We start from the raw sequence: 13833 nt of genomic DNA on the forward strand, positions 1-13833 counted from the left end.
TTCTCAAGCATTTTCATAAGTAACTCCAAAGCTTTTAATTCAAGGTAAACTCTACGCTGCAGATGGGTGGACCTAAAGATATAATAAATTTTGATTATACATAACAATTGAAAATCAACTTTTGACTTAAAGAAATATTTATATTCATATTATAATTTTAACTTAAAAAAGAAATAACTGATGTATGAAAAAAAATGAAAAATAGGGAAAAATGATAAATGGTTAATAATCTTTTTTTATATCATTTTGTTGTATCATTTAAACAAATGTTCAGATTCTTTCTAATACAAATATATTGTCCTTGCTAATATCATCTTTTACATATACATATAAAAAAAGCCGTGTGTATAACCATAGTTTCCCTTCGTCTGCCTAGTGTTACTTTTATGGCATCACACATTTAATATTATTACTAAAAACTTAAGAGCAATAATGGAAAGAAGATCAAAAGAGAATGTAAATGCTTTGTTTATCAGAAACATTTTAAATTAAATGACATAGACTCATTAGTAAAGTAAATAAATAAATGTAAATTCAACTGATAATTTATTAAATTCATCTGAGGGGACTTACCATACTACATGTGGTATGGAAACAATACACCTTTCTTTAAGTTCCAAGGAACCAGTTAGCAAGATATGTGAAAAAACACCTTTTCCATAAGATGACTCACTTTGTGATCTCAAATTTGATATTAGGAATTTGCCCCAGTCATAAGTTGTTTTTGAAGGTTTTTTAGTAATATTCGAATAACAAGTTATATCATCAAAGTCTATAAAATCTGGACTGTTTAATAAAGGACTTTTGTTTATTTTTTCACGAGCTTTATTAAGCAAAATAGACAGCATTTCCAAAGACCAGCCAGTGCAAAGACGCAAATAAAGTCGAGGTATTAATCTTTGTTTTATTAGAATATCAAAACAATGAGAATTTAGTGTCAACCTGTTTAAAATTCTTGCACATTTTGGATTAGGTTTGGCAGATAACAAAAGATAATTGTTTAAGGAATTAAAACCAGGAAGCTCAAGAAAAAATTTGCTAGGGTCACGTGCTTGTGAAAACCTTGACAATAACAGCAATATGTCATGAATAGGACCTCTTGTGCCATGTATCATTGAAAGCCTACCATCAGCACTCTGATAATGGTATGGCAAAGAATGTGAAGGTGAAGTAGCATCACTGCGATAAACATCAGTTAACTGATGTTCAGGTGAATTTTGAGAAATTACATTATTTGGTGACATAGGTGGAGAATAACTTGGTGAAATATTTGGAGAGTACGATGGAATAGAATAAAGAGGTGAGTGTGGATTATATGGTGAAGACTCAGGAGATGAACAACCCCAAAGTTGTTTACTTATATCTTCCTCAATTGATGTTTGAGATAAATTAACTTTATCTCTATATTGCTCAAAAGTATTTGTCTCATAACCTAAATCTTCAGATAAATTTTCAGATTTATTAAAATTACTTTCAGTACTAATGTCAGAACTTTTTTTTTCTTCTTTTAAGTCTCCATTATTATCTTTAAATTGAGAATACTCAATGTATGTTAAACGATCTAAATATTTTAACAAAGCAGGCATAGTATTTGCTCTTATCAACAAACCTAAACTTGAATCATCAAATAAGAACCAAACAAATGCAGCTACAATTGACTCATGAAAACGTACATAATCATCATGTTGCAAAATATTGACAAGCCACGGTAAAACTCCAGCAGTTTTCATTCGGTTGCGACTAACAGCTTCCCTTGCACAAAGACAAAGACCTTGAGTAGCATACTTGAAAGTTTCAGAATGATCAATTTTTTTTATTCTGTCAATAAAAACTTCAATTCCTCCTTCCATAGCCACACCAACTCGACAACCACTATTTAAGGTAAGTAGAAATAGAATTTCAATGCCAATTTCACAAAAACATTCAATATTACAAAGCTGAATAACTTTTTGAAGGGTACATTCTTCCACAGCTCTGTAGAAAACTTCTGTTGCTTGACTTTTAAGCATTCCACATAACATACGTAAAGTCAGATGCACAACATTTTGATCCACTGAATGCATATAAGCAAGAAGATTTGGGAAATAGTTGTTTTCACCTGCAAACTTTGATGATTTTTTACTAACACATATAATTCTTAAAGCGCGTAATGAAGCAACTTGACATCTTAACTTTGTACAACACCCATGTTTTATAGTTAAGTCAATAAGGCTTTTCTCTTGTATTTCTTCTAAGCAAGTTGGATCTTTTGCAAGATTTGATAGAAGTCTTATAGCTCTGCTAGTTTCTTCGCAAAAATTTGTGGTTTCTAGGAGATTGCCTAGTTAACAAAAGATATAAATATAACATATTAAAGAACATTTTTATTACATATTAGTAAGTTTTTGAATATAGAAGGTAGTTTTAACTAAATAAACAATTTTAACATAAAAACTCTTTTAATATGCAATTTCTATAAAAATATAAAATGTAAACTGAAGACTCAAAAAAGACTTACCTATAAGTGGTATCAACTTCATGGCATATAGCTATGAAAGAATAATGATAAATTAGAATAATACTATTGTTATTATTACCACCATCATCAGCAGCATTTTCATCTTAATAATAGGTAATTAAACATGTTAAAAAAATCTTAACAAAGCCAATGTATTTTAAAAAGATTAATATGTTCATAACAAGATAAACATATGTAATACATCTCTCCTTATCTGTTGGTGATTATTAGCACAATTTGCCAGTATTGACAAGACCAAGGCATTATACTTTCCATCTTTTTTATTGAGAAGACCAACCAATGAGGCTAAACTACCACTTTCACTGTAAAGTTCATCTATTGACTGATTTAATTTTGTTTTTTTCATAATAAAATGTAAAACTTGAAATATTTTCAAGTCGTTATCGTCATTGTCATCAGAAATGACTTTAATTAAGCGTTTAGTTTTCATGACATATTTGCCTTTAAATCACTGTATACTTTTCAAGATTTTATCGCTCTCACATGCCAGAGCTCACATCTACAGTTATTTAGAGGTATACAGATATACATAAACAAACGACGTGGAACGAGCCGTCATATGTATCGAAACAGTTAGTCTTTCTAAGTCTCTCTATTCTTATTCCCAAACCCCAGTATATTTCAGCAACGGGTTTAATACAACATTTGTAACTGAACAAAACACAGAGATTTTTAAGAGTGTTTCTCTGATTTCTCTTATAATAACTGGGTAGTGCAACTTTTTTAGCCGAAATGGAGCCAAAATAAAATTCCATATTGGAATGTCTGCCTAAAAATTAAACTTTTTAGGGTTCATCACGTTAGGGGTCTTCACGTAAAAGTCGAAATGACATTTTTTAGTACTTTTTTTGCCAGAAATTAAAAATTCGCGTCTAAGTCAAAGTAAAAAAAGCTGTAAAATTCTTATGGGAAAATATGTTACATATGCAGCAAATAATATAAAAGGTATTTGAAAATTTTCATATTCAAATAATTTCTAATCTAAAAACTTTTTAAAAATCGATATATTTACAAATATATTTACACTTATTTCTCAAAAGTTTTAGAAAATTTAAGAGATAAAAATTTATATTGGTAATCTAATCAAAATAATTATATTAAAAAAGAGCCATTTAGGGCGATTGTAATTTTGATTCAGTAGCCATAGTAACCCCCTGGAGTTTGATAGAGAGTACACACCAAAAAAATTGCTATATGATTATGTGAATTTATATATCACTGCTAAGAATTTATATATCACTGCAACCACTTACGCTCTGGATGGTTTTACAATGAATGCTTTCAAGACTGCTTTTTAAATTAAATCTGCCATTCTGCCAAAAAAGAATGCCGATTTGATCTTTTTTAATCTAAGTTCTCATTTATCTGCTGAAATAGTTCAGTTGTAAATGGAAAAAGACATTACATTTTGTTGCCTATCTCCCAATAATTTTTAATCCCGATAAATTTCCTCCCAATAAATTTCCAAATCTCTTAGAACAGCTTCTATTTGCAATGATGGATATGCAGCTGATAACTTCAAAGCTGGCTTTAGAAAAACGAAAATTCATCAATCAAACCCTGAACCCATGCTAAACCGCCTACTTGTACCAGTGGCCGAGGATGGTGATATTGCAGGTAAAAATGTTTCAATGTCTAAAATATCTCTGGTCCATCTCTAAGAGTTAAGATACAGAAAGAAAAACCTTTTCCTCCAAAGGCTGGCGCCTGGGAAAGCTGGACCAGATGAATTGGACCTGATGATTCTGGTTTATTGCATGATTTCACTCCAGCCAGTTTGGATACAGAATATACAAAATGATTTGAATTTTCTTGTACGGATTCTTGCATTCGGACCTAATGTTCGCCAACCGGCATTTTATTACCTAGACAAAAGCTTAACGCCAAATCAGAGACACTCGTATCCAAAGCACATAAAACTAGTTATTATTCAAAAAAAAAGTTATTTGCATGTGTTTTCTTTAAAAACTTTACTTTTTAGATGGAGCATTTACAGAAATGGTTAATCTGTGATGGTTATGCTAAGTTTAAAGAAGCCATGAGACTGAATTGTGACCCGGTCAATGACTCAGAACCATACTCTTCTAAATACAAATCTCGTGCTTTGTTAAAATCGTTGAAAGAGAAAATTGATGATTTTAAAGAAGAATACGATTCTTTGAATGTAGAGAGTTGTTTAACTGATAACAGTAATGAACTTCAAAAAGAAATTATAGATGTTTTTAGTGTTAAGGATTTATTGGCAGAATTATGTTATGAATTAGGTGTTAACTTTATTGAATGTGAGGAAGTGAGCACAGGAGAAGAGTACCTTTTAAAATGTGTGGAGTACTTCGATAAAGAAAGTCCATTGAAATTGAGTAGTCTTAGAATAGCAGCTTACAACCAGTTAGGAATACTTTGGTCAAACCGTTCATCTCATGATAAAGCCTTTGATTACCTTAAAAAAGCAGAATCTATTTATGAAGAAGGGAAAAAAACATATCTTAGTTATTTAGATTTCCACAACATATGGAAACCTTCTGAAGATAAATCCAACTACTTAGAAAGCAAAGCATTTTATGAAAGTCTTCACACGTTGACTCTATACTACTTGGCTCAGGTCCTTGGCCATTTAGGTAAACCAAAAGAAGCTGCCATGTACTGCCACATAACTTTAGTTCGACAGATGAATACTAAACAGTATGATCCTCTGGACTGGTCACTTTGTTGTGCAACTTTGTCTCAGTATTATATCACTAAAGACCAATATAATTTTGCAAGATATTGTCTATCTTGTGCTGAGCATGTTAACAAAGAAGCCTTTGTAAAATTCAATACTATAGAATTTTCTGAAGAGAGTGAAAGAGATAGTGCACAAGAAAAGATTCTTAAGTCAAGAGCAGACATAAAACGATGTTGGTCAAAGTACGCTTTAAATTTGCTCAAATCTTCACATGAAAATTTATTAGGGGGTAAAAGGCAGAATACAGAAAATTTAATCTTAAGAGATGATGCTGAAGAAGTAAATAAGTTATGCTTTGGTGATCTGGAAGTTTCAATGTATGAAGAACAAGTTACAGATTTGTTAGTTTGTAATTATGTTGAGGCCAAGAAGTTATTCAGTTTCTTCAACAGTTGTCTCCAATCTGCTAAAGAATTTTACAAATTAGATGGTTATGTTTCTGATTACACTGAAATAACTCAAGATTCAAGTCAGTTTTATAAGCATTTAGCACTCTTTGATGATGATTTTGAAAATAGGTGTAAAATGCATAAGCGTCGTATTGGTATGTTAAATCCTATTTTACTTGAACTTAACCCACAACACTTTTTACAAATTTGCCGTCAGCTAACATTTGAAATTGCAGAATGTTACACTGAAATGGCTGATTTAAAACGGAAGATTCTTGAAGAAAATCCTAAAAAGTTGTCTCTAAATGCAGCCAGAAAAATTAACAGTTTGTTACTTCAGTCAATTAAGTATTACAGTGGGTTTGTTGACACATATAAAAAAGCTGGTGATTTGCCACAGGAATTTGAAAATGATGATGTACGAGGTGTGCTGATGTGCTTTTTTTGCATGGCTCGTTGCTATGCAAAATATTTAACTAATGACAAGCAAGTAAAACTGGAGTATATGCAAAAAGAAAAAGGCTGTTATGAGTTTATCGTGAATTACTGTGACACCCACATTGGGATGCCTAATGTTTTTGAGGAGGAACTGTCAGTGTCCAGGGAGATGTATGCATTGTTTAATACAAAATTGAACAACACAATGAACAGAATGTCTTGAAAAAGTTAGTATTTAATTATAATAAATATCCTATTTCTGACACAAAAAGTAAATTAAATATATATTTAATGTATATGATTACACGAAAAGAAAAATGTTATTTTTTACGGAAAATTATTTATGAAAAGAGATCATCTTGCCTACCAAGTAGACGCGTGCGGGGGAAGGGGTCTTGCCTACCCATGTTTCGTCTTGAATAAAATAGTGTCCGTCAAACTATAAAAAATATGATATATAAGTACTGTAATATTCTTATTATATAAATATTATTTTTCAATTGTTTTGATTGCTGTATATATATCCCGGTAAATATATCGATACCAATTAACAATTAATTTGCAAAAGATAACATTTAAACGACATTTATTGAAGTTTCATTGCCTAAAACAACAGTAGCTTTTTAAAAGCAAACAAGAAAGAACTTTCCTGAGGGAAAATCCGCTTGGATTCTTACATCTCCATTGTTAGTAAAATATACAAGTTTTTTCTTTTTGAAACAAAATTATTTTTGTCTTATGTATCTTTAAAAAAAGTATTGCCGAAAAACATTTGGTCATTTCACTTCATGTTTAAGTTTCGTTATACGTTTTTAGATTTCGATATACATTCTAGTTTACTAGTAAATTAAAGTTAATTTACAATATACGTTCGAGTACTTTTAATTACTTCTAATCTATCGGTTTTGGTTCAAAACTTCTGAACATTTTAATCAAAACAACTTAGTATTATTGGTAAAGCCAAATAAATTGAGGCGTTGCCGGGTGCAACGTCTGGTGCAGGTTTATTGCATTTGAGATAATAGACCCTTCTTCGTTCGTAAACTTCATCAAGTTTATTGTGTTGCATGAATTTGTGTCTTCCACCCTTTCAGTAACTTAGATCAAAACATCTGTTAACATTTTAGTCCACATATAACATGTTTTATTCAACATAAGCATCAACATTTGCTAAAAATCACTGTGGTTATCACTTTCTTTTAAAATCTTAGTCTGGTTTATCACGATAGGACTACCAACAGAAATTACCCATCATGCTTTTATTTCATGATAGTTATTTTCCATCAGTTGAATATGTTAATAAAACTGTTCGCCTTGTATATAAACCCAAGTGAAAAAGTTTCAAAGTTTCCTTTTCTTTATATGTAAGAGATTTTTTATAACTCATATCTCGCACAATCCAATATGAACTCCAACAAAAATTCTTTCTCTCAACTTCGCTGCACTGATTTTTGAAACTTTCCCACCAAATATTGAATTAGATTTTCCCATTATTTTCACAAAGTTCTTCATTAAGCTTTTAGTTTAGTATGTAGAGGTGAAAAACAGCTCTTTTGCAGATCAATTAAGGGAATGTTGTTGATGTTATTTCTTTCTGACTCGTTTCTTACTCGTTTCATACTCGTTTCTTTGGTCCCGATCTCGTTTCACGTGATACTCTGTTACAGTGCAACTGTCTTTCAAATACAAGAAATTTTATCAAGCTCGTTTGTATGCCCATCAGTATAACGATGACTTTTAGTTCACCACAGATATTCCATTGATGGGTTTTGTAATCGATTACCTCAAGAGGAGTTTTTATGTTTTCGTGTATCTCATTCAAATAAACGAAACGAAAGATTGTTAAACATGGCTTTTGTTTGCCGTTATGCAATAACACAGCTTTCCATCTGCACTTTTACGAATCAATGATCAAACGCCATTCAGAAGGTTTATACGACTGCGAAAAATTTTTAAACAGTTTGTTGATATGGTTGTAAACTGCAGCTAATGAACCCAAAAGATTTACTTTTACCTTCTCTTGGGCTAAATCATTTAATTCTTTTTCGGTGAACTTTTTTGATTTTTTTCGACATCAGGTGAATAGTCAGGATTGGTATGTTGATGCACGTCTCAAGAATCCATCTCCGTCTCATCTTCGACATTATCTATACTGTTTATCGGAAACCCTGCACAGTGAATCGCTCCATAAAAACTTGGTGGATAAAGGTCAGTTCAAAGAATTAGCTTATTGATGATATTTTTACAATAACAATCCCTCGTTGGTAATAACTGGAAGTGTTAATTATGACAAACATTTCAGTGCGATGAGTCATAAGCATTTAAAGTGACATTAAAATGTAATTTCATTTAAGAATGGTTTTTAGTTGGTACTTTACAGAGCTTTTAAGACCATTCAAAAATTTTAAAAAAAGAATCATTGTGCTGCTGTGACGGATTTTACTTTAGAAGGTGAGTACTTTGTTGCAGTGATGAATTTTACTTTAGAAGGTAAGTACTTTGTTGCAGCGATGAACTTTACTTTAGAGGTTAAGCGCTTTTTAATTTATTAACCATTTTATTTATTAACAAGTTTAATTTTTTAAACTTGTTAACAATTTACGATGGATGTTTTAAAAAAACTACATAAAAGTTGTAATTATTTTTTTCATTTTTAATTTTTCAACGTAGGCTTTTTTCTGTATTCATATTTATTCAAGTCTGTTTTTTGATATTGTGTAGCGAAAGTCCTTAGCTGTACAATTCTATATAATTTTTATCATTTCAATTCACAATTTTTAGTAATCGCGTGTTTTCTTTTTCAAAAATGTAGTCATTTGAATAATGGCGGGAACATAAGCAAGAAGAAAGAAGTTCTCGTTTATCGGATTTTATTTTGCAAAAATTGTCACTGATGTTACTCGAGATTCAGAAAGGTCACTGCAGTGAAAAACTCCATGTATTTCATTAAAATTTTCCATAAAAATGTCTGCAACCTATATGATGGTTTTGCGTATTTTAAATGCGAATAAATGTTAGTTAGAGGGCGCAGATAAAGAATTTGAAATTGGTATATATCAGCCCTGTTCTTTCTCGTCATATGAAAGAAGTCGACCTTAAAGACGGCCTAAAAAGAACTTTAAAAACTCATCCGTTTAAACAAAATAACGTAGGGTTGAAGACTTAGTGAAATCGCAAAGTGTCACTGAGCTGACCACAGCTGTTGAAGTAGTGAATCGCTTGTTGGGTTGCAGAAACCCAATGATATATTATATATACTAGATGTCTAACTTCGATCCGAAAAGTGAAGCCGTGGAAGCCATTTCTAATTCGGGCAAAAAGCTTCTCTGCTTATATGACATTTTAAAAGTTAACATTAAATTGTGAATTCATGAGCTGCGTATGGTTGTTCTGATGGATACATGAAAGGAAGTGAGATTTTTTCACAGATTTCCAGTTCTTAACTAGGAATTTCGGAAAAAGTGGACAATCGCATTAAAATGTGAGAAGTTTACTACATTAAAACACTCGGTTCTTTGCGGCAATCATTTTTTACTTATTTACGTCATTATTAAAATGAGTTTTCGAAGTATCTTTAATTTATTGAGAAATTTAGATGCTCTCAACATTCATTTTTACTTTTATTTCGCACGTCGGATATAGCTCTTGCCCTTATTAAAATGGCGGATTAAATTTGTAAACAAAAAAAAGCGGCTTTACTTTTTGTCCAATAAAATCCTGCTAATTTGACATCTGATATATATAATATATCATTGTAGAAAGCTAACTACTTTAATTAGAAAAAGGTACGAATCAACACAAAAAAATTGAATCAAGAGTTGTTATTTGTGGTGGCTGGCAGTTGAATAGTGACGAGGCATTAGTTTATTACGTCAGCTCTATATAAGTTAGGCATTCTTATAAACAAACGCGGAAGTATTCATTAAAGGCGGGACATCAAGTGTTTCCATTTTATATTTTTTTATGTAAATCGAAAAGACTGTTACCCTTGAGCATATTTCTATTACAGTAAAACGTACCGAAATTACACTTCAAGGCTAGAATAGACTAGACTAGATGAACTACTGGACGTTTAGTTAAAAGCACATTCCTAAAAGGTTGTCCCCTTTCCTACGTCATTCACAATTATTAGCTAATGGGAATGTGATAGAAGCTCTGGCTACAGCACTTATAAACAGATATTTACTAACACCGATAGTATTGATGAGTTCCTGTTTGCATTTTCATTTTTTCCATTGAGATTAAGTGACTACTAAAACTTTGTTTGGCAAAATCTGCTAACAAATCAAATTTATTTCTTCAAAAGAAACAAATGATTTTACTCCAGCAGAAACTAAAAATGTTTTAAAAGAAGCATCTTAATTTATTCTAACACCTGAAAGAGTCGGTGAATCTCAAATTATTATTAAACACGACCTTACGTTTTCAACGATAGATCCAAAAGTATGCAATGCTCTGACTGACACAACTTCTCAAAAAAATTATTACACATCTGGTGCTCCCAAAATAACAAATAGTGAATTCAAAAGACTTAGTTGTTAAAAAAGAATACTACGGTTTTGGCTTGTCTACTTTGCATACTTTGATTCTTTTTTTTTTTTTGAATGCTTGTTACGCATTAGCTATCGTCTGTATATAAGAAAATGGCAAGTTAGAAGCGATGAAGATAAATCTAGTGTGCAACAACGCTCGAACGAAATCAAACAAAAGTTTAAAAGCCATCTAGGACTTCTTACAAAAACAGACCAAAACCTGGCTTATAAACCTGGAAATAAAAATGATTGGAACAATGATATATTAAGAATAACTAGATGTCTAACTGGCGTAAATCGGCATAAGAAAAAGTGAAGCAAAAATCGGCCATTATGGGGGGGCAAAATCTTTACGCTATTTATCAAAACAAAACAAATACGAAGCTTTTGATTTGTTAAATTTGCCCCCCCCCCCCATAATGGCCGATTTTTGCTTAAAAAAATACGCGGAAGTTAGACATCTAGTTATTTTTAATATATCATTGGATTGGAACGCAGCTCGCAAATTCTTTTGAAGCCGCGGTTCAAGTGGTAAGATTACGGCATTGCACGTTAATCTCATTTAAAAGTTTTATTACTTTGTTAAGAATACTCTCCACCGGCTATGTTTAATTTTATCGATCTTGAAAAACTTTTTTCTGAAACCAAGTCTTTTTCTAAATCTATATCCGTGGTATTATATGCCTGTTACTATGCACAAGGTTCTTGTAGTTCGGAAGTTGTTAAACATGCATACTTTTAATCGGGTAATTCTTGTAAGTCTATACTTGAAAAAAATAACATTTTCACAAATATAGATTCTATTAGTATGCTTTTGGTAGCATCCGATCCTGCCATCAACTCATGCAGAGAAGTGCCAAGTAATTTTTACATCTTTAATCAGGCAAGGTAAAATAGCCGCATATATAACAAAATATGTCGGGCTAATTAGAGCATTTTCTTGCCATAGTGATAAATACAGTTTAGTCAAATCTGACATGAAGAATAGTTTTATTAATTGCTATTAATCTTAAGAAATAATGAAAGTCATCTCAAAAACTAGACGTGCTACAAAAAAGCTGAGCAGGTATTTAAAATCAGCGCAAAAAACTGAATCTGAGACCAAAAAAAAATTGAGTCTGATGAAAAACTATTGTTAACAAGTGCTCAGGAAAGAGTGCAAATTAAAAAGTTTTGCTTAAAGGTTTATTTTGTGGACGAGCGCAATAAACACGTCAAAGCAAGATTTCGATTGTGTTCTCCTACATTAAAACCGATCGATTGGTTGTACTGCAGTAAAAAGTTTGTGTTTTGGTATTAAAAGAATGCAGATCGCTCTTTATGCTCGCTATTTGATCAGTCGGAAAACTGTGCAAGTGCAGCATTTTGTGTTTGATGTGAATTGTTTCATTATGAAAAGAAAATATGAAGAAGAGGCTTTTTAAAGAGATTGAAGGATTGAAGGAAGAAAGAGGCAAATGGCAGCTAAACATCAAAAAATTGGGCTAAACTGCATTGACACTTCAACTGAAATTCGTGAAGTTAGAAGTGTTACGGATCGTGAAAACCAAATAATAGTTCTAACTTCAAGTTTATAAAATAAAACTTCAAAAGCCAGAACAGCTATTAATTGGCTAAATATTTTCAAAAAGAGTTCAAAAATATTGAGAAGTGAGATTGAAAATGGTCGATGTTTTGGATGCGTGTTTTGCTACGTTTGAAAAATGTTTTCAAATGCTCATGTCCTTGTGAAAGATGGATTTTTTTAACTAAAAAGCTGATAAAAACTTAACATGAAATTTGTGATCGATTTGGTAAAGAAAAAAATCTTTTCATCGTTGATTATATGATTAACCAGATAAGAGATTAAATATTGGACTGTAATCTTAAAGAGAATAAGTGCAATTAATTCGTTTATTTAGCTGGAAGAGGTCTGAAATTTCGTAGCACTATTGGAAGTCTATTTATGGATTATAAACAAATATCACAAGCGTGAAACAATTTTACATTTATTTATGCTATAAACTTTGTTCTAATAGCTGTAAAATAAGTTGGTAGATAAGATAACTAGCTCATTTTATAAGATTTACAGAAAAAAAATATTTAGAACCCAAAATATACGCTTATGGAATCTCTCCGCTCGAGGGGCTTCCTGTTTAAAATTTCCCAAGGCGCTCAAAAGCCTGGCACTGGCTCAACGATCAATTTTTTTAATTACGTATTATATATTTCGTAATAATCATATTTCGTAATAGTCATATTTCGTAACAACCAGCGCAACGCCAAGTAAACGCCGATAAATTTGAATAACTTTTTTCTTTACGATAAATTGAACATATTCAAAGAGTTTTTATTTTTAACATTTCTACAAAAAATTACGATTGAAGTTTAATTTAATTAAACAAAATTAATAAATTTTGTATCTCCAGAATGAACTAAATTATCAACTTTGATTCTGTTATTGTCGGTGAAACATTTCGTAGACGAAAATAAACGACTTTTAAAGGACGTAGACGATAAATAAATGACTTTAAAAGGAGACGTAGAAAACTTGAAAATAGACGACAGATAAATGACTTTAAAACAAAACGTATAAGTAAATGACTTTAAAAGGAGATAAATCATGGGAAACTAAAATTAAATTTTGAGTAATTGCTTATAAGGTTGTCAAAAATTTATCAATTATAATCCAATGTTGGAATGCCTGGACAATTTGCTTTAGATATTATCAATTCTGTCACCCATACTGATGTAATAGAAGCACCTGTGTTTGTTTTGTTATTTGCTTTTTGTTTTAGTGTTCAGGAAAAGAAATGAAATCTTGAGTTCTGGTTTTTATTTCGCGTGAAGTTTACTCTTGTTAGAAAGAATCATTTGGAAAGAATCAAGGATCAAAAAATCTTTTTTATTTGACGATAATTTTCTTTTCCTGATGTATTTTTCATCTCGTACCATCTCTTTAAACGTTCGCATCTTTCTGTATCCGAATTGGCTTCTCGGCTGAAATCGTCTCTAAATTCATTTCACTGAATTTCCAACTACTCAAGATCAGATGCTGCATCTTTGAAATTAAAAAATTCTCAACTTTTCCCAGAATTTTATTTCAAATATGCAATATGATAAATCTTTGTGTATTAGTTTTCGGATTGTAAGTCCGACTGTTGCTATCTGATAAATTTTAAAGTAATCCGACGAGCACGTTTAATTTGTTGTAAGCTGCAGTCTTCAGTTTTTTTTGTCAAAACGTTTTTT

At 31.2% G+C, this 13833-nt stretch overlaps 2 protein-coding genes across 2 annotated transcripts in view; one reads left to right on the top strand and one right to left on the bottom strand.

Annotated features, from left to right (window-relative positions):
* The window catches only part of LOC145193922 (uncharacterized), a 4644-nt gene extending 1533 nt beyond the window's left edge, over positions 1-3111 (bottom strand). The window contains exons 1-4 of the mRNA XM_090068511.1: positions 2700-3111; positions 2498-2528; positions 574-2320; positions 1-72 (exon numbers count right to left, since the gene is read on the bottom strand). The exon at positions 1-72 is cut by the window's left edge and continues 125 nt beyond it. Of these exons, the coding sequence (XP_089924637.1) occupies positions 1-72; positions 574-2320; positions 2498-2528; positions 2700-2948 (2099 nt within the window). The 5' untranslated portion in view covers positions 2949-3111. The remainder of the gene's footprint in view (positions 73-573; positions 2321-2497; positions 2529-2699) is intronic.
* A 1265-nt stretch (positions 3112-4376) lies between these two features.
* Positions 4377-6440, top strand: LOC145194053 (KIF-binding protein-like). The gene has a single exon (XM_080071630.2). The coding sequence runs from the start codon at positions 4500-4502 to the stop codon at positions 6291-6293; it is 1794 nt and encodes a 597-aa protein (XP_079927756.2). The 5' UTR covers positions 4377-4499; the 3' UTR covers positions 6294-6440.
* The last annotated feature ends 7393 nt before the right edge of the window (positions 6441-13833 follow it).

This window comes from Hydra viridissima, unplaced genomic scaffold, assembly GCF_058129835.1.
Source record: "Hydra viridissima isolate aposymbiotic clone 2 unplaced genomic scaffold, HvirCarnegie_v1 scaffold_12, whole genome shotgun sequence".
NCBI classification, from domain to species: Eukaryota; Metazoa; Cnidaria; class Hydrozoa; order Anthoathecata; family Hydridae; genus Hydra; species Hydra viridissima.

Bases quoted from the DNA above. Each gene is read 5' to 3' on its own strand.
- LOC145194053 (XM_080071630.2), top strand. From the start codon at position 4,500: ATGGAGCATTTACAGAAATGGTTAATCTGTGATGGTTATGCTAAGTTT.